The 20,679-nt window shown below is 38.9% G+C and overlaps 1 protein-coding gene across 3 annotated transcripts in view; it reads right to left on the reverse strand.

Moving 5' to 3' along the window:
* Positions 1 to 20,679, reverse strand: part of waplb (WAPL cohesin release factor b) — a 49,312-nt gene that overhangs the window by 26,621 nt on the left and 2,012 nt on the right. For 2 of the 3 annotated variants that reach the window (XM_049464699.1, XM_049464700.1), the window contains exons 2-7: positions 20,037 to 20,536; positions 15,216 to 15,906; positions 13,375 to 13,733; positions 12,447 to 12,556; positions 4,844 to 4,939; positions 468 to 632 (exon numbers count right to left, since the gene is read on the reverse strand). In XM_049464699.1, coding sequence (XP_049320656.1) covers positions 468 to 632; positions 4,844 to 4,939; positions 12,447 to 12,556; positions 13,375 to 13,733; positions 15,216 to 15,906; positions 20,037 to 20,514 — 1,899 coding nt within the window. In that variant the 5' untranslated portion in view covers positions 20,515 to 20,536. The remainder of the gene's footprint in view (positions 1 to 467; positions 633 to 4,843; positions 4,940 to 12,446; positions 12,557 to 13,374; positions 13,734 to 15,215; positions 15,907 to 20,036; positions 20,537 to 20,679) is intronic. The other variant, XM_022669155.2, reaches the window with a different exon arrangement.

Consider the following 20,679-nt stretch of genomic DNA (forward strand, 5'->3'; position numbering starts at 1 on the left):
CGGGAGAAGACAGCAGTAGGTGTAGTTTAATGATGCAGAGCTCTCTCCAATCTCTATATCTCGCTCTCTTTCTCTTTCTCTGCCTACACCATTGCAGTGGTCTAGTTCTCCTCTATTTATCTACAGCTAAGCTGTGGAACTTTTCTCGATGCCAGTGAACTTTGCTGGACGGGCCGTTCAGGCAGGATGATGCATCATTTACGTCAGTAGGGGAGAGTAGGGCACAAGGGCACATTGTGTTTTTGAAAGCCTAAGAGCAGAGATTCAGCTTTTCTCTCTCACTGTTTACTCTGAGGGTATACTTGCAACAATGCCAAAACTCACCCTGCTGCATGGAGGCCATACCTAACCTGGCTAAATCTCACTGCAAACTGATCTCCTTTAACTGTCTAGAACTGTCAAAACACAAATGTAAATATCACACAGTCAATTCACCCCACATCAATTTGTGTCATACTGTGCCTCACCTCTTTGTGCTCCTTCCGACATTTCAGTGCTGTGACAATGTCCTGGTAAGGCTGCGTGGGGATGGTGACCGACTTGATGACTTTGGGTGGTAGAGGTGGAGTTTTGAACACTGCTTCGTCCCCCTTGTGCGAGTTTGATTCTTTACTGCTTCCGGATGGACCAGCCTGTGAGGAAAAAAAACACACAAAAAACAGGTAAACACCCATTTATTATCAACAGTAGTGGATACTGTTGGCTGGCTTTTGATTTTAACTCATATAAAGATCATTTGTAAGTGTTCTAAGCTACAATGCCCACTGTATGATGAATAGACTGTGTAAATATTTATTAATTTACAAGCAATTTAGTGTTTTTCTTGTAAAAATACCTGCTTCAGGTATTAACACAATTCAATTTAGTTAAACACTACCATCTACAAATGACCACCACAGTCTCACAAAACTCTTAACAACAAGCAGGGGTGAAAATATGAATATATTGAAAATTCACATATTTATTTGCAATACAACAACTCTGGAAAAAATTGAGACCACTTCAGTTTCTGAATCAGTTTCTCTGATTTTGCTATTCATAGGTATATGTTTGAGTAAAATTAACATTGTAGTTTTATTCTATAAACAAAAAAGATGCAGATCTTTCAGACTTCAAATAATGCAAAGAAAACAAGTTCATATTAATAAAGTTTTAAGAGTTCAGAAATCAATATCTGGTGGAATAACCCTGTTTTTTGGCATGTTCTCCTCCTCCTCCACTTACACACTGCTTTTGGATACCTTTATGCCACTCCTAGTGCCACAATTCAAGCAGTTCAGTTTGGTTTGATGGCGTGTGATCATCCATCTTCCTCCTGATTTTATTCCAGAGGTTTTCAACATGCTCATCGTTTTTAAATGGTCTCTTTTTTTCCAGAGCTGTATATCGATTTTCAAAGATACAGTATTGACTTTAAATTAATAGTTTACATGTAAACATTGGTTCAGACAGTGTTTCATTTTGTGTTTGTTTAAACTCCAGCCACCAGATAGCATTGTTTAGATCCCACTGTTCCCACTGGAAAACATTTTTTTTACTCAGTTTTTTTTAATATGAGTTTTTCTTAAATTAGATTTAAAGAAATGCAAAGTATCACCTTGTTTTAAGTACTGCAATATATTGTATCGTAACCCCTGTATCATGATGGGTATTGTGTCACCAAGTTCTTGCCAACACACAGCCATGTTAATAAGTGTGAATTGTTAAATATATTGTGAGATATTGTATAGTATCCCCTGTATCAGGATACACATCGTATCTTTCCAATACAAACCATATTAACAAGTCTGAATTTGAATTACATTAAATCTGTAATGTAGAACAGTACACATTATAGCTGACAGTATCAGTATTCTCAGTCACAAGTGTAGTTAGAATGAAGTGTCTGTGTTTGTGAGAATATGCTGGGTAGGTTGATGTCGTAAGTAGTGTTCGTGTGTAATGGGGAAGCTAAGGGTATTACAGAATTTAATTAACTTAATCCTCAAGGGGCAATTAATTACTGAGCAGCTGAACACCCCACCCTTACCAAAAAAACTAAATGTAATAAAAAAAATAATTAAACAAGAATATTGTATGCATATTAATTTCTAGGGGCATTTCTCATATACAAACAATTCCACATTACCTGTAATGTCTGATGCAAATACATAAAATGTTCTAATATTAGAATCACCTGCACCAGATCATTTGTACATGATTAGCAAGTTGTAACTGGGTGCTGCTGTATCAGTACTTTCAGGCACACTAAAGTTAATCAGTGCGACCTTTTAAACTGGCCACGTGCAGCAAGGCACTTGCCATATTCTCCACCCCTTCATCATTAAACTCTGAGTTTCCACATTTCTTTAAAGGGAACTGTTAAATGGGATTTGGGGTGTGAATGTGTATGTAATAAGCAGTGAAGCTTTAGTGGGGTGTATAAAAGTTTCTCCGGGCCTCATTGGGCACAGCAGCTGTAGGCAATAGGTTTGGCAGGAGCCTGGCTCTGCTGTGCTGGCCCAGTGTGTGTGTGTGTGTGTGTGCGTGTGCGCGCAAGAGAGAGCACAAGAGAGCGAGTACAACAGAGAGAAAGAGCACAAGATACAGAAGGAGAGAATGACAGACAGGCAGAGTGAACGAGAGCTAGAGATAGAGAGACAGGGAACAACAGACAGGCAGAGTGAACGAGAGCAAGAGACAGACACAGAACAACAGACAGGGAAAGAGAGCACAAAAGACAGAGAGAGTGAACAAGAGAGAGAAAAAAAAGACAGAGCGAGCGAGCGAGAGAGAGAGAGAGAGAGAGAGAGAGAGAGAGAGAGAGAGAGAACGACAGACAGGCACAATCAACAAGAGCAAGACACAGAGACACAGAACAGACAGGAAAAGAGAGCACAAAAGACAGAGCCAACAAGAGAAAGAGAGAAAAAGACAGAACAAGAGAATGACAGACAGGCAGAGTGAACGAAAGCTAGAGAGAGAGAGACAGACAGGCAGAGTAAACGAGAGCAAGAGACAGAGAGACAGAACGACAGACAGGCAGAGTGAAGGAAAGCAAGAGACAGAGAGTGAAGGAGAGCAAGAGACAGAGAGAGAGAGAGCGACAGACAGGCAGAGAGAGCAAGAGCAAGAGACAGACACAGAACAACAGACAGGGAAAGAGAGCACAAAAGACAGAGAGAGTGAACAAGAGAGAGAAAAAAAAAGACAGAGCGAGCGAGCGAGAGAGAGAGAGAGAGAGAGAGAGAGAGAGAGAGAGAACGACAGACAGGCACAATGAACAAGAGCAAGACACAGAGACACAGAACAGACAGGAAAAGAGAGCACAAAAGACAGAGCGAACAAGAGAAAGAGAGAAAAAGACAGAACAAGAGAATGACAGACAGGCAGAGTGAACGAAAGCTAGAGAGAGAGAGACAGACAGGCAGAGTAAACGAGAGCAAGAGACAGAGAGACAGAACGACAGACAGGCAGAGTGAAGGAAAGCAAGAGACAGAGAGTGAAGGAGAGCAAGAGACAGAGAGAGAGAGAGCGACAGACAGGCAGAGAGAGCAAGAGCAAGAGACAGACACAGAACAACAGACAGGGAAAGAGAGCACAAAAGAGAGAGCGAACAAGAGACAGAGAGAAAAAGAGAGAATGAGAGCACAAGAGACAGAGAAAGAGAGAATGACAGACAGATAATAGTGCTCTGTTTGAGAAAGTCTTATAGTTGGTGTTTGGTGCTGCACTAGCACAAGCCTCTAGCATAGCCAGAGAGAATGACAGAGAGAGACAAACAGAGAGTGAGCGAGAGCAAAAGACAGAAAAAGAGAAGAAAAAGAGCGCACAAGAGAAAGGGAGAACAAGAGAGAGAGAGAGAGAGAGAGTTGATCACACTCGCTGCTCAATACATTACAGCCTGTCACAACCTGAGAGACAACCAGTGAGACCATCCACCAATCATCACTAATATCTGTACTAATATCTGTAATATCTGTTCTGTACTATTATATTAATATTAACATATTAACGTTACCTCTTTCACTTCTATTAATCTAACTTTAACATGCTTTTATGACGACTTTTACTTCTTTTCTTTATTAATAACTCAACCTTTTTAATATTACTGTTTTTTCTCTCTATCTAATCTGTAGGTTTATTTATCTCTTATTTTTGTTATAATTATTAGTATTTTTTTTATAATATCTGTTTACTTGTATTATTAATTGCTTTGGCAATAGTGTATGTAATTACATTAATGCCAATAAAGCACCTCTGAACTGAACTGTGAGAGAGAGTGAGAGAGATAGTGATGCTCTGTTTGAGAAAGGGCCTTTAACAGTTTGGTGCTGAACTAGCACAAGCCTCTAGCATAGCCAGAGTGTGACAGACAGAGACAGACAGACAGACAGAGAATGACAGAGACGGGGAGAGAGCACAAGATGGTAAGGGAGAACGATCGAGACAGTGAGTGAGCCTGAGCAAAAAGCAGGAAAAGAGAACAGAGAGAGCACAAGAGAAAGTGAGAAAAAGAGAAAGAAAGAAAGAGAGAAAGAGAGAGAGAGAGAGAGAGAGAGAGAGAGAGAGAGAGATGCTCTGTTTGAGAAAAGGCCTTTAACAGTTTGGTGCTGATCTAGCACAAGCCTCTAGCAGAGTCACAGAAGCACAAATACAGGAGAAAGAACTGGCAGAATGACTGCAAGCCTGGCAAGAACACCCACACAATACCCCCACACAATACAGGCGTCCAAATACGGGAGAGCATTCACATAACTGTCATCTATAAACACAGCAGAGCAAGAAGGGCAAACGTAGTGATTCTAGCACTCAATAGAGTGACCTTAATGCCTACTGAGCACATAGACTATCCACTACTCACCGGAGTGGCCTGCGATGCAGAGGGAGGAGGGGGCGGCAGCTCTTCAGAATCTGGTTGGTTCCAGTGTCTTGCATTATATACAGCTTTTGTTGGGGACTGCAGAGAGATGGAGTTCAGACAATTACAGAAAGAATGTAAAGAACATATAGAGAAAAACGTGTGCAAGGCCTAAGCAATATTAACTACAAGCAAAATCACAGTATTGCAGCAAATCATAGTTCCAGAAATTCACAACAGTATGTTTAAATTTTTGCAGGCACCCCTTTACATTATTTATACCCATTGCCGAAAAATACGCGCAACTGCACACAAAGACAGCTCGACTAATACTTGTGAAAACATACTGTCAGTAGAAGAATAGGCCTGCGGAGACGATAGTCATGAACCTGTTGCACTGAGCAGTGGAGAAGTGAAATGGTGTCCCCGAAATGATAGTGCTCAATACAACACTTTTGGGATGATGAAAGATGGGAACAATCAATGTTCCAAAATCTAGTATACCTTCTGCCTTTAAAACCATAATAAACTATGTTTAAAACCACTGATAAAAAACAAATTAGCTGGTAATTTAGTGTACACCAATGGTATCATGCATATCAAGTATTAAAAAAAGATAAAAGTCCCCTTTACTTTGCTTAAAAAGATGTTTCAGGTTACATTTAAGACATGGTCCTGTTAAGCACATTTTTATTACACTACAGCCAATCAAAACAGAGCTCACGGAATTATTATTGAATATATGCACAGTCACAAAATGATTCTATTTAATTCTAAGGAAAAATGGCCTACATACTAATACAAATATAATTTCGAGAGTAAAATAAAACATACTTAATTTTTTTTTGTCAAATCCACAAAAAACAACCAAACAAACTTGGCAACACAACCCTAAATTGCCTATTAAATCAAGTGGAGCCAACATTAGCACTTTAATTCAATCTGACAGCTGCAGATATATCTGTAATGGAAGTTCAGACATATAGATACTATTTTTTTTTATTTTGTACTTGTTTATGTATTTTCCTCAAACATCGAAACCTATATTACTTTGGTTTTTTTTTTATTTCATTATTTTGATTGATTTGTTCTCAGTTTGATCAATCCACACCAGCATAAATTGACAGAATAAAAATCTACTTTACGTTCTAAAGTAAATACTGCAGCAGCATCAGCTGCCACAGCCCTGCATATTAATCCCCAGTCCAAACTCTTTAACGACTCTAATTAAAACTCATTAAGGCCGGCCGCATCCTTCCCCCTTATTTGCATGGGTCTAGCGCAGATTGGAGCGCAGGTCGTTAGTCACCGCGGGAGATCATTCAGGAGGCGCCGCAGGATGCGTGGTCGGTATGAACACAGATTAAATCCTGCCTACGATGCCAAACCCACTCAAACAGCAGGACGCGACTGGAGACGAGCAGCCAAGCTGCACCGAGAGGAGCCGGCAGAGGGAATAAGGCACAATCTGGCAACCAAACCAGGACATAAGCCCAGTAAAGTGGGCAGACCTGCAGCTGGGTTATTAATAAAAATGAAAAAGGAGAATGAAGGGCATGGGCTTGGCTCGGAATTACTGGTCTGCAGGGGGCTGGTTTTCATTTACAGTAATGAACTAGCGTTCCTCTGGCTTGCTCGAGTGTCTTTCATGGGCTGTGGTGACTTGGAACACGCTTCTGTAATCTCTGCCTGGTTGAACCAAGAAAGGTTTCAGGTTTATACAAACTGGAAAAGAAAAGACCCAACCAGACTCAATAACTGTGTTTTCTATCACTGTATAAAAGACAAACAAGCCTCCCTTGCCTGATGTTGGATGCATTATGATTTTATTATAAACATCTGTTTCAATCAGTAATGGTGGGGTGTTTGGTTCAGACCAAAGCAACAGGTGCGAATGGGGACAAAAGGACTGAAATTTGTTCAGATCAAAAGAGACGGTATTGGACTGGCTCAACTGAATCATCATAAACAGCAGAAGAAGGAAAAGAACCAGTGTTGTCCCAAAAACCCATCTCCCATTTTGTGCACATACAATATGCAGCACTATGGTCCTCAAAAAGTTTTCTCAAACACTTTAACTATAGATGAACACTCATTTATAAACAGAAATAAAAGGAATAATCTTTAATCGCTTATTCTGATTTGTAATTTACACGAACGCAAAGAATCCTGATTTTACAAATCAGTCAGCATCTAGTAGGGTTGCAACAATTAGTAGATATAATCGACAACGTAGATAATTTAAATTTGTTGAGTACAAATTCCATTGTCGACTAATCGTTAATTTGTAACAGTACTGCATTACACAAAGTGCTGGGGACACGAGCACAATGGGCGATGGGAAAATGCCTCACTTATACAGTTTACACCTAACTTAGTCTCTGTCTCCAAAAGTGCCCAAACACAACAGATTACATATTTACTTATTATCAGTACTTTCCACGTTTAAACTACATCCAGACATATAAAAGCCTTTTAAATCTCATGTTCAGCTGTTCCTATTGTTTTTACAGATAGAGGGCATGGCAGCAATAACTGTTGACTAATCGATTAATCGAAAAAATAATCATTAGATTAGTTGACTACCAAAACAATTATTAGTTGCAGCCTTAGTGTCTAGGGGACAAAGCCTATGTGGATGATGTCAGGACATAGCAAAGTTTTTTAGTAATATTTAAAAACAGTAAATGGGATGAGATATAAGCTCTTTTTAGAGGTTTATGGGGCGACAGTAGTGTGTGCAGTAAAAGTTGGTTGTAAGCAGTTACTGAGAAGAGTGGTCACTATTTGGAAAATAAATAGAATTTCTCACAATAAATAAATAAATAAAAAAAAAACCTTAGCCCTTATCTCTACACGTATAAAGTCCCAGCAGGTCAAAAAAAAAGAAAAAAAAAAGTAATGAAAAAAAAAAAAAGTACTACATATGGTTAAGTATACAAGTTGATCGCATTTGTGTAAAAAAATAAAAAATCAGAGACACGATGACGAGGTTAACCAACTTTACTGTACTATTATGCCACATAGTTATACTCACTGTGTGCATTGAGTTTGCCCAAGTTAACTCACACAAGCATTAAGAACCAAAAGAGAGGAGCAGCTATGAAGTGTGTAACAGTAATATGAGAAAATAAAATGGAACAGGCAATTTTTCATCTGAAACAACTGAAGGGATTCTTTTGGGACAGCTGTGAAAAGACATGTTTTATAAAGTTTTTTTTTCTGTAATATGGCAATATAGAAGAGAATTTAGCTGATATGAGAATATTTTATATATACAGACTTGAAATACCTAACAAAAATATAACAGTATTTCAATTAAACTCTGACTCAACAAACAATATTTATAAATCAATAAAGGAACAGAAACCTCTCAGACTCCCATTGATTCGGTTATCTTTTGGGAAACAGGCATAAAAACACAAGTCAATCAACATGTCATGGTAATGAAACTGCAGAGTCAACTGCACTGAAATTTTGAACAGCTCTTTTTGCTTTTGCACATACGGATGGCACTTTCACAATGAAATGTCGTACTGCAAACTTTCGAAAGCTGTCCTGGTGATTAAGCAACGCTGTAAATGACCGTGATTAAAAGGCAAATAAAGCTGCCGATGCCCAACACCTGTGCATCTCCAGGCTGGGTCTGGTCTGAGCAATAACGGTGCATACGAAATGCGAATCAAATTACCTCTAAGCACTGGAAATGAGTCGTTAGCCAGAGCCATAAAACTGCAGTCGTAAAACTATGCTTCGAAAAAGAAAAGGAAATAATATACGCGCAAAGGCGTGTAATTGATCCGCCTTCGGGTCGAGTGCACAGATCCACCTCTCTCAGCAAATGAGGAATCGAATGAGCAATTGGCAAACAGGGCCACGGTGAAACCACAGGGTAAAAGGAAGAGAGAAAAAAAAACTGGAAAAAAAAAAAAGAATAAAGTCCTATGGTCAGCACGGCCTCAGAATAACATAAAACAAAAAACAATGTGTAAAAGTTATTACAGAAAAAGTCATGGCTCTGGTCCTCTTTGAGAGAAGCCAGTATTATGCACTAGCTGTAAGACGCAATTACTAAGACTGGGGAGGAAAAAGAAAAAGAAAAAACGCTGATGGATGAGAACAGTGAGTTATGGACAAAGACAGGGGCCGCTGACCTGACCGAGCAGGAGCACAGCAAGGCAGCAAAAGATCAAATATTGCAGAATGATGAGAGACAGAGAGTGAAATGAAGGAGAGAAGGCAAAGGAAAACAAATGGTAGAGGTAGAGTAGCTGCGCCTCGATGTGTATGATTAATTTAGGCCCCAAGTCCCACTGTGCATCCATCAGATGGGCAGCATGACCTCTGACAGTGATGCAATGTGTTTTGACGGACAGCGAGCTGTAAGCAGTTTTGTCTATGGTTTATCGCCAACAACATTAAGCTACACTTCTGTTTAGTGACATGCCACACACATTCACAATAAACATATGAGCAGAACCATGCATTTAAACGCACATACAAATTTCTATTAAAAAGTACAGCTCTGGGAAAAAAAATTAGATACCACTTAAAAGTGATGAGCTTGGAATATAATTAGGAGGAAACCAAGCTGAACTGCTGGAATTTTTGCCCCAGGAGTAAAGGCATAATGTTATTCAAAAGCAGTGTGTCAGAGGTCTGAAAGCTGTGCATTGTTCTTGTTATTTCAGTCATTTCTCATTTTCTGCAAATAAATGCTCTAAATGACCATATTTTTATTTTGGAATTTGGGAGAAATGTTGTCTGTAGTTTATAGAATAAAACAACAATGTTCATTTTACTCAAACATATACCTATACAAAGCAAAATTAAAGAAACTGATTGCAAAACTTGAGTGGTCCCTTAATTTTATGTTTGCACAACAGATATGTAAAACTTTTGAAGCACTTTGTAAAGCTAAAGCAACATTAGAATGTTTTGCAATCACATTTGGTAGTCTGGGACAGTCTGGGTAGTCAATATAGATAAAGCTGAATAACTTTTCTTTATTTTGCTGGATTTTGGTCAAGGCCTCACTATGTTGGCTTATCAAATCACACAACAGGCACAACATCGAAAACGGGTATAAAAAAATAAAAATAAATAAATAAAAAAACAGATTCCAACAAACACTGATTTGATGCAATTAGTTCTGTGTCCAATGAAGAAGGCAAAAGATCTTGCAGGTAAAACAAAAAGTACTTCTGTTACTTATGGTGGACATCTGTTAATGCGTGAAAATCTCAAGTGTTACAGCTCATATTGTTATAATACATGGGATTCAGCATTCCATGTACCCGCAAAACAAAGGTAACTAAATTGAGCATGGGCACTAACGTTGCAATGAACCTACATGTATTTTTTTTTTACCACACAGCCTGTAACCAACCACTTAATGTCAAGCAAATCTGTATATAAAAGTGTGTACAGTCATATTTCCTCCATTTTTTTTGAATGCCATTACTATTGGTTCAATGCCAAAACATAGGAGGGGGATGCTAACTTGGAACACTTCAAACGCTTTGCCGTGGGGTTTCACGCTAAATGAGGAAACCACAGGGGCTTTGACACAGTTGCACTAAGTCCTCTACTGTGACAACACAGCAGGCCACTGAGCCAAAGGACCCATTTGGCTGGCAAATTCTTGCGTAATTGGTGGTCTGCTGCAGGCCTGTCTTCTATATTGGAAGTCTCATATTGGTTTTCAGAACCGGTGCTCTGTCAAGTTTTGCTACCCATCGATATGTGCTTCTTTACGAGACTGCGCATTAGCCGACCAACGTTTTTAATTTTTTTCATGTTTTTCTTGATAATTGCTTAGGTTTTTATTGGAAGCATCAGACAACCTGCTTGCGTGTTAACATGTTAAAAACAGTGTAATTAGCAGTTAAAATAATACTAAACTATAAAACTATAAAAACTATATAAAAACATAAGCAACACAACACACAATGCCTGTAAAGTGAAACAAACATAGCGAGAAAACTAAAGCTATAGTTGCTGTTCGACCACAGCCTAAAATGCTCCTCACTGCTGTGACCTGGCGACAAGGTCACTTAATAGCTACTTGAGGATGCCAGAGGGCTTTCTGCTAGAGAACAGCAGAAAAAAAAACAATGGATCATAATTAGATATGGATTAAAAAAGGCAAAAGCTGATTTTTTAAAAGTATCCCTACACTGGCAATCATTTAATAAAGCAGAACTGATTTTACAACATTTAAAAAAAATCACCTTTGCCATTACCTTTGGAGATGATCTATTTTTTTCACAACACTGAGAATCATGTTAAACACCCCAAGTATGACTTAAATTAGGACAGGGGCAAAAGTGTTAACAGCGTGTATTGATTAAAGAGGTTTATTGATGCAAAGCAATTCATAAAAACAACACACAGATTTAAGACAAAGCAGAATTTAAGACTATCTTGGACAGTTCTGAACGGCAAAATCTAAATGGGTCCCTATGATACTGACAAAAGTTCTTAAAGACATGATGTCCTTAATATGAGAGATGCACAATATTGGGATTTTATTGGGAAAGGGCCCTTTTTTTTTTTTTTTATAAATCAGCACTGGCGCATTTGGCTGATATTTCGAACCGATATTTTGACATATTTACTGTATGCCAAAAAAAGGACTATGAGATGCGGGCTGCACTATTACAATTAGGCAACACTGGGCATGCTACTATAACATCATTTGATTTAAGCTAATTTATATTTAGTTATTTAGTTAAGTTATTAAGCTACAACATAGTGAATTAACTTCTCTCTGTAAGTTATATTCCAACTTTTGAAACTGCTGCTGATGCAGCACTGCAGAGCAGCCAGCACATTTGGAGGAAAGCGCAGGGACTCCGATACATCAGCTCACAGATGCCTTGTGCTGCGGATATCACCCTTTAGAGTGATGTGGGAAGAGAGCGCCATCTACCCACTCAGATAGAACAAGGCCAATTGTGCTCCCTAAAAGCTCCGGTAGCCAATAGCAAGCTACATGAACAGGATTCAAACTGGCTATCTCCTGATCATATAGTTTCGCTGTCTTAGCTCAAATGAGACCCACTCTTTAAAGATTAAATCTTTTGCAGATGAAACCAAACAATAAATAATAAATTAAAAAGTACAACTAACCACTTAGATAAACTAAAGAGTTACAAAAGACCTATATGTACAGGCACTGCAAACAAGCATTGACGTGGTTGTCACAATTAAAAAGGCAGCTAAACTAAAGCTTCCCTTACAGCACTAACCAGATATCAACAATATTTTGTGTTCACTGGATCACATGACCCACTAACAAAATCCAGATCTCACAATGCCGGAGCAGAATCTCATCAATCACTGAAAAGTGACTTTCTCTGAATCACTAACAAGTAAGAGACTCCAAAACACGAGCATCATGGAAAATAAAGCAACAATCCAACACCCTCTAGATGAATAATTCACCAAGAAGTCAAGTCTTTTAAGGATTTGCAGTTTTGCACGACCAAATGTTCTCATCAATATCTTAGCATGGCTACACACACTGCTGTTCCTTATCTTAATGCTAGATAAAGCAATTTCCTGAAAAACGGTCAAGCCAAAAAAATATTTATTGCCTTACCCGTTTGGGTCCGCTGAAGATTTTTCTGCCGCCCTCCTTTGCTTTCTCCTGAGGCTTCTTCAGTGCCTCAGACATGGAGCGAGAGGTCGCTTCTGGTGCCTCTAGAGGACCTGTCAGGATGCATTTCAAGCATACAGCATATATACACTCTGTGAATTGTATTTTTTTTTTTGCACATTGGTTTATTATCCTCTTTCAGGAACTGATTTAGCAGCAATATAAAATCATTCCAATTTGCCAGCAAATCTGACATCTTATTTTTATCATATAAAAGCAAACTGCATTTTTTAATGTAGTTAATGTAGTTAATAAATTTAATGTATTTAATTTATTTCTCACTTTACTGGCTACATTAGATTCAAACATGCACTGATGCTTTCTAATTACCTGTCAGAGAGGCCTTCTAGAGGTAAACCTCCCAGTAAACATCAGCATCTGACCTCTCTAAATACATTTTCAAAAGATATGCTGTAAAAACCTCTGTAACCTCTGCAAACTCATTGGATGATCAAACTAAAAAAACTAGCTAATTCTAAACTCATTTCCTGCTTCCCCTTCTTTCCGTCTCTATTACACTATTCCCTTTGGCCTGCTTTAGGCCCTGTCTAAGATTTTTAATTTTATTTTATTTTTTTAACCTTGAATTTCTATGTATTTTGTTACTAAATGTACATCATTATTGTAAGTCGCTTTGGACAAAAGCATCTGCCTAATGTAATGTAATGTAATGATAGGCTGTGCACAAATATTTGGATATGTAGTATAGGATTCAAGAAGTCAAATAGCAAATACATGCTTAAAACATAAAAGCATGGAAATAAACTCCAATAAAAGCAACATGTCACATTAGAACATCTAATCACACTGCTTTCTTTTCACTACAACATTCAAAGTTGAAAGATCCAGTATATAAGGAGCTCATACTGACCTCGCTTGAGGCCGAGTCTCTGACCTGTGCTGCTCTGGCTCTCCAGAGAAGATGTAGGCTGAGGTCGGTCTATGCTGGTCTCTTCTAAAACCTCGGCTGATGCTGCAGCCGCAGCAGCAGCAGCAGCAGCAGCAGCAGCCGCCATGGCCTTCCTCTTGGCCCTCCTCCTCTCAGCAGTGCTCTCATCTTCATCGCTGTCACTTTCACTAAGGTCATCGAAGCCGAAATATTTGATCTTGTAGTTAGATCTGCCAGAGGAGACCGGGTCGTCATCCTCAGCGAAAGCCTCTCCGTCATCAAAGCCAAACAGCTCCAGCTTACTGTCCTTCTTGGACTTGTTCTGCGTGGGTCTGAACCTACTGTTAGTACAATGAAAACACAGCAGGAAATTAGAAAATAATGCTGCAACAACAAGCACATACTTCCCAGTCTACTGTAGGACCCACCCAAAAAACACACACACAAAAGGAAAACCACCACAAAGTTCAGTACCATAGTGCTTTACTTAGGGTGTTTTCACACCTGTAGTTTGTTTTTCTCATGTGAATCATTTGATGGGTTTGTTTACTTAGAGCATTTTTCCCTTAGTTTGGTTTAACAGGCGCAAAATTAAAAGAACCAACAACCCAACAACCATTCGAGTACATAGTCACCTCTGATTGGTCAGAACTGTCTGGCACAGGAGCAAGTATACATAGTAAGAAGGTTCTGTGCTCCAGACCACAGCGAATAGCTGTTAAGCGCAAACGTGCGTTTACACTGAACGCTGAAAGTGCAGCAGTAAACTTGATGTCTATGTAGTAAACAAAGTTGTGCGACTATGAGCAGTGAATGCTGCACATTCAGAGCTCAGTGTGATGACAGCTTAGCCTGGAGCAGCAGCAGATACAGCATTTGTTCAGAACCTATTCCCAAGTAGGTAGGCCATGATAACTATTTTTGTCTAGTCAATTATTTCAATAAATAATACTGACAATTAGGGGTGGGTGATACAGCCCTAAAATAACATCACAATATTTCATGGTATTTTTGAGATAACTATACTCCTGCCGATGACAAAACTGCTGCAAGAAAATAAAAATGTAATTGTATTATTGCAAATGATATGATATGGCACACCTCTCACTGAGATATTAAAAAAATACAAGAATTTTATCACATTTGTAATAGAAGTCAAAGATCCAAAATGTCATGATACTAATAATGAACTCCAAATATCTTCATATATTCAGGATTAAAGTAAAATGAATAATACTGGACAGATATAATCTGACTATAGTAGATATATAGGGGAAAATGATAACAGTGAGAATTTTTCTTTTGCTAAAAACAGCAACAAAAAAAAGTTGTACCCTGATGTGATAGGGCACAATATTTCAGGGTATAATATCATTCATGATTTTCAAAAATGTTGGCGATATTATTGTGTATGATACAATATGGCACACACCTAGTCACAATCAGACCATTTGGCACCAGTGAAAAATGCAACTAACTTAATTCTAAAGAAAATAAATAAAACCACAGGTATTGGTACATTCAAGTCAATGGGCTATGATGACAGGCATATTCCCCAACATTTTTTATTATTTGATGAGATTTAGGTTCCATGTTCAAGTATTGCTCATTTTTGCAAGTTGTTTTTGTTGTAAAAAGGTTTGCAACTGTCAGCTGCCAGTTTTCCAGCATGAAACACAACCTAATAAAAAAGTACTGGTTCAAATATGTATCTGGCATTTTGAGTGCCCAGTTTAGGTTTGACCGACAGCATTGCTCTTACAAATTACCCTAAAATACTGTCTTCAGAAAAGCACTGAAGAGCGTGGCTACTGCTGGCTTACCTGACAGGTTTGGTTTCTGTTTCCACTTTCTTCCTCAGCCGTCCAGCGTCTCCAAGATCTGACGATGAAGCGCTAGACGAGAACTCCTCCATGCCTCGGTCTATGGAATCCTGAATGGTGACGTTGCATGCAGAAACAGAAGAAGGGTGCAGCACTGTGTAGTCTCTTGGCCTGCCTCTGCCCACTGTCTTACCAGCGGCATCCACGCTGCCACTCTTCGAAGAACCTGACGAGATACTGTCAAACGCGCTTCCGAAGCCATCCGCCCCCCCGGACTGCTTGCCTTTGTTAGATCTGCAGTACGTCCTGCAGTTGGAAGCCCTGAGGAGTGACTTAGAGGGGTCTTCCGATTGCGAAGGCTCCACAGGGACATCCGAGTCTCCCTGGCCCACGTCCTCGATATAGGTCTCTACAGGGGGTTTGGTCTGGAAGCTACTGCTGCTGCTGTGTCCATACCCTCCAGCAGTCCATGTACTGGACGGAAGGTCTCTAGATACAGTGAGAGGAGATGTGGAATGGGCCCCCAGACCAACCACGGCGCTCCAAGCATCGAAAGAGTCCTTGTCCTCAGATTTCTCTGATTTTAATGTCGTGGTCTGGGCCAGGGGTCTGCGGTCGCTCTCTGAGGCATTTTTGTACCATGAATAACTGTGACGATCCGTACTCTCACTGGACCAATTGTATGTCTTACCTGAAAGAAGGAATTGGGCAGAAAGAGTCAGTAAGATGGGATATTGGTTGCAGTAAATGCCTACCCAAACATAAGTAGCAGGAATGCACAAATTTCCATTAACTAAAATCACAATTCAGCGAAAGTAACCTTTTTTATTTAACACTATTTTTAATAACAACAATTATTACTTCAGCCGGTCAAAACAATTTAAGCATGACTGACAGACATACAGACTAAGTATTAACGTTAAAAGAGCCAGAAGGCACTGGAGAGTAAAGTGCATCACTCAACAAACCTCAGATCCTCCTCCTGAACACACTTTGCTTTTAAGGCCCAAATATCACAGCTCAGAGGTCAAAGCCAGCAAAAAACTTCCAGCCCCCAGACAAACCCAAAACAGTAATTATCACTCCAGCACTCAAGATAATGCCTGCTGGTTCGGCAGTCTGAATAACAATGCATTCTTCACTGGTCACCCACCACAACACTCAACGCAATGGTGCCCACTTCCCTTAGCATTATCTAAAAGCTGATGTAGCTAATGATAGCCCTCAACAAAACCTCCACCACATAAGACACCACTGAAATCGCATCAAGAGGAACAGAGATTTTAACCGTTGAGGCTGTTAAGATCGAGTATCTATTGCAAAACGCACTATTGCACAATTTACAGAACATCCTTTTGCTTTTCAGAATCTACTGATGTTGTAATTAACTATCTATCTGAGATAGCAAACAGCGATACAAAGATGAGATCAAACTCTTATTGTCATCGTTTTTTTGTATGCTTGTACATTATCCAGCACAGTATTTTGTGGAGACTTACTTATTCTTATTCTAATTCTAAATTTAAAAACATCCTCTTAAAATGTAGTTCTGTTATCTACTACACAAAAAGGGTTGAACAATAGTTCAATATCACTATATCTTGTGATAGAAAATGCTTCAATATTGGCGATACGTTTTTCTGTATACATTTCCAATATTTAATTATACTGTAGAAATGAACTATACAAATGTATAAATACAGATATTTTTGTGGGTATTCTCGCCACTTTTTTCTGTGTGTTTAATGCTGTTCATATTGACATCAGAATTATATTGTATTGACTAGCCCTATACAAAATCTACATAGGTTTGGCTCACATAAACATTGCCCAACAGAACAGGCTTTGAATGTTTAAGGTCTCAAATAATTAGGGATTAAGCTCCTTTAAAAGATATTTGATTTTGGGTGTGTCCTTTGCATAAGCCCCACCCCTGATCTCATCCATTTTATTCTGACTCATTGCACATAGATACTTTGATCATGGACAGGAGATTCCATTAAAGACCATAAAAGGTGAACATCCCAGAACAGAGAGTGTGATCTCAACATACCCATACTATTAGCATGGTTAGCACAGTGGTTTCTCCATTAAAACCAAGCTTTATACAATCCTAATCTGCCCTCTGATCACAGACACGTACTTTTTACACATGCGTTCTCTGCCACTTCTGCTGCCAGGTGGTTTTCTGAGTCACCATATACATATTGTAGGTATGAATGCCCTGGCCCAAGTTTTTCTTTTTCTGAACTTAATTTACTGACTGACACTATGTTACAGGTCAGCAATCAGTGCACTCACTGTTAACATTCTTAAACCCCACTTGTTTTCCATCTGCTATTATTACTTACCCTACTAAGGGTAAGATGTAGCCACATTTTCACAATAACAATAATCTTGGCGATATGATAAAACACTGAATAAAAAATAAATATTTTAAGAATACACTACTGAAACAAAATGAAAATAAAATTTGAATTTTGCATATAATATGATATGGCAGACCCCTAACTAAAATATTAAAAAATACTTTTTTTTTTAAACATTTGTAACAGAAGTGAATGATTCAAAATGTCATGATAATAATAATAATAATAATAATAATAATAATAATAATAATGCACTCCAACTTTCTTTATATATCTATGACTAAAAGTAAAATAAATGATACTGGACTGCTATAATCTGTCTCTGGTAGGTGTATAATAGGAAATGAGAACAGTGTGAATTTTTCTTTTGCTTAAAACAGTAAAAAAGTAGTACCCTGATGTGGTAATTAGCAGTAAGTGATATGGCACGATATTTCAGAATATAAAATCGTTCACACACTCAATGTCTTAATTATAGCAGGTCTATACAATAGTCTTTTCAATTTTACTTTTCAGCTTCATTAATTGTATGTCAGTGATGCACCTCCACCCCATCACTCATCAAATGAGTGCTGCACTGTGAAGATTTTATACTTATATTGGCAGAATATCTAACAGATATTGGCAGAATGTCTAACAATTACTTTTCTTTGAAATTAAGAAACTCAATTGCATTTAAAATTGCCTACTTAGAGAACACTGTTGCAGTTTTTCACCAAGTTAGGATGTGCTAAAAACATTGTAACAAATTGTCAACTTCAATTGGAAAGCATCATACACCAAATTTCAGGCTAGTCTGCACAGCTATTGCCTAAAGATATACATACAGCCTTCAAGCTGACAGGTCACACAAGGTTTAAGGTTAAGCTTGACTGGCCCTTAAATGTTCTCCTATTATTAACACTGCTTCTGTCAGTGTTCTCAAACTGGGATCCAGCTAATTGATAATTCAATCAGCCATGTAATTATCTTAGACTCCCAAGAGGGACCTGACAGATATACCAGTTATGGAGTGGAAATGTAAAAAAAGGCCAAGAGAGACCAATTTTTAGGTCTACTGGGTTTCTAAGACTTGGCGATTTTGACTCTTTAAAGTCTGGAACGGGAAAGGCTACAAGTCTTCCAAAATATGACACACTGCTTCCTGCTGATAATTCGAGCACAGACTTTTCATGCAAAAAGAATGCTGGCAGTATAACATTTGTGTTGTGAAGCATTTGAATAGACATTCTTTTAAACATGTTTAACAGATTCATCAACAGTTTGGAGTAAGTGTAGTGCTTGATCAGAGAAGAATCAAGGGCAAACAATTTCAATTAAAGCAACCAATCATTTATGTCCATGCAAAATGACACATTATTTGACCATGGACTTTGGTAAGTCTTGTCATATGGCTGCGTTCAGACATTACCTTAGAAAGACAAAGCAGCTGCAATATGATTTTTATGCAGATTTCATTACCACATATGAAAGTGAATTAAAACATAAACAAAAGCATCAGATTTATTGTGTTTTTGCCACTTAAAAAAGATCCCATATAACAAAAACTTTTTCAAATGACAAAATGAGCTATTTTACTTGCTATGTGAACATAGCCTAACCCTGCCAATCATGGGGGTGAAACTGTTATGAGAAACCTAAAATTATGACAGCACTGTTTATCCAGAAAATAAAGCTCACAGTGGCAAAAAAGCAGTGCAGGAAAATCCAGCTACACTTTGGGCATCATATTCTACTCTCTGTTCAGAAACAAAAACCCGAAAGTTCATCAAAAACACCTGCTGTTTCAAGTCAGAGATCATTCTATAAAATACTACTGCAACGCTGCCAAATGTGCCACTTCCTGTCAAGGAAATGTCACCACAAGGCGCAGAGAGTTCTCAGATGCATCTGACGCTCCCTGAGCTTGCTGAGTTGGGCCGTGATGTAAACAGCCACCTGTCACTCTGACAAAGCTCTTTTGCCCAGCAGGTTTACACGACAGTGACAGACAAGACGACCTCCTTCACTACCTGAAGAGCTGCAAAGGAGACCGCTGGCGTGCAAAGGGCCCTGATCTGTGCCAGACATGGGCCATGACAATCAAGCTGTCTTAGAGATCTTCCTGAGTTTTATATACTAAAGACATTTTATCCAAAAAGCTGATTCATTGATGTGTAATCAATATCGTCTGTAACATCATTTACAGTTTCAACCAAACACAAACAATGCAAGCAAGATACAAGCATACAGTTTTACAGCAATTTAGAATTATTTAAATTATCTTTAGAGTTATCCAAGCCATACCCAAGTATGGCACCCCCGTCTGTATTTCACATTAACTACACTAATCTGACATAAATCTAAACTTTACAGAAAGATGATGAGATTTCATGTTTAAAACAAGTCCAGGATTCAGTGAAAGTTAAAATGTGAGAATTTATCTGTATTTTAAATACAAAATTGAGCTCACCTGCTGTGGAGCTGCTGAAAAACCTCCCAGCATCCTCAGGCACCCGATGGGCGCTCCGGTCAGTGCTGAGGCTGGGTGACATCCAGCTAGGGGCCACCGCCTCTATGCTGGCCGGTTGGCTAACCCTGCTATTGGGCTCCAGAGTCAGACTGGCCTTAGGTGCATCAGTTGCGGCCGGCCTGACCGAGGACGCCTTGGGCTGTGCCACACTTCGAGAAGTGACTGGCTTCGACTCTTCATCGCTGTCGAAGCCAAATGGGTCTTCGGAGCCGTCATCTTTGACGAGCTTGGGCCTCTTGTTCCGATCGGCCTGATCTACTTTCAGGCCAGGTCTCTTGGAGCCCAACTGGGCTTTGTAGGTAGTTTCACCCCATTTGGTGCTAAGCGTGGCCCTTTTGTTGGAAAGGACCTCATCAAACTTGGAGGAGCCGTCTCCTCCTGCTTTGCGGCTGTAGGTTTTCCCAAATCTTGATGTCATTGTGGCATTCGTTTCATATTCTCTGTAAAGAGGAAACAGAGATTGTAAAGAAATGTGTCCAACATTCATTAAAATTAACATTTAGTGCTCTAAGAAGGTAGCTATCAACTCATATACAGTTAAAAAAGTTAAGAAACTCCTGAAGACTGAGCTCTTCAAAGAGCA

The sequence above is a fragment of the Astyanax mexicanus genome, chromosome 15 (genome assembly GCF_023375975.1).
Source record: "Astyanax mexicanus isolate ESR-SI-001 chromosome 15, AstMex3_surface, whole genome shotgun sequence".
Lineage (NCBI taxonomy): Eukaryota > Metazoa > Chordata > Actinopteri > Characiformes > Acestrorhamphidae > Astyanax > Astyanax mexicanus.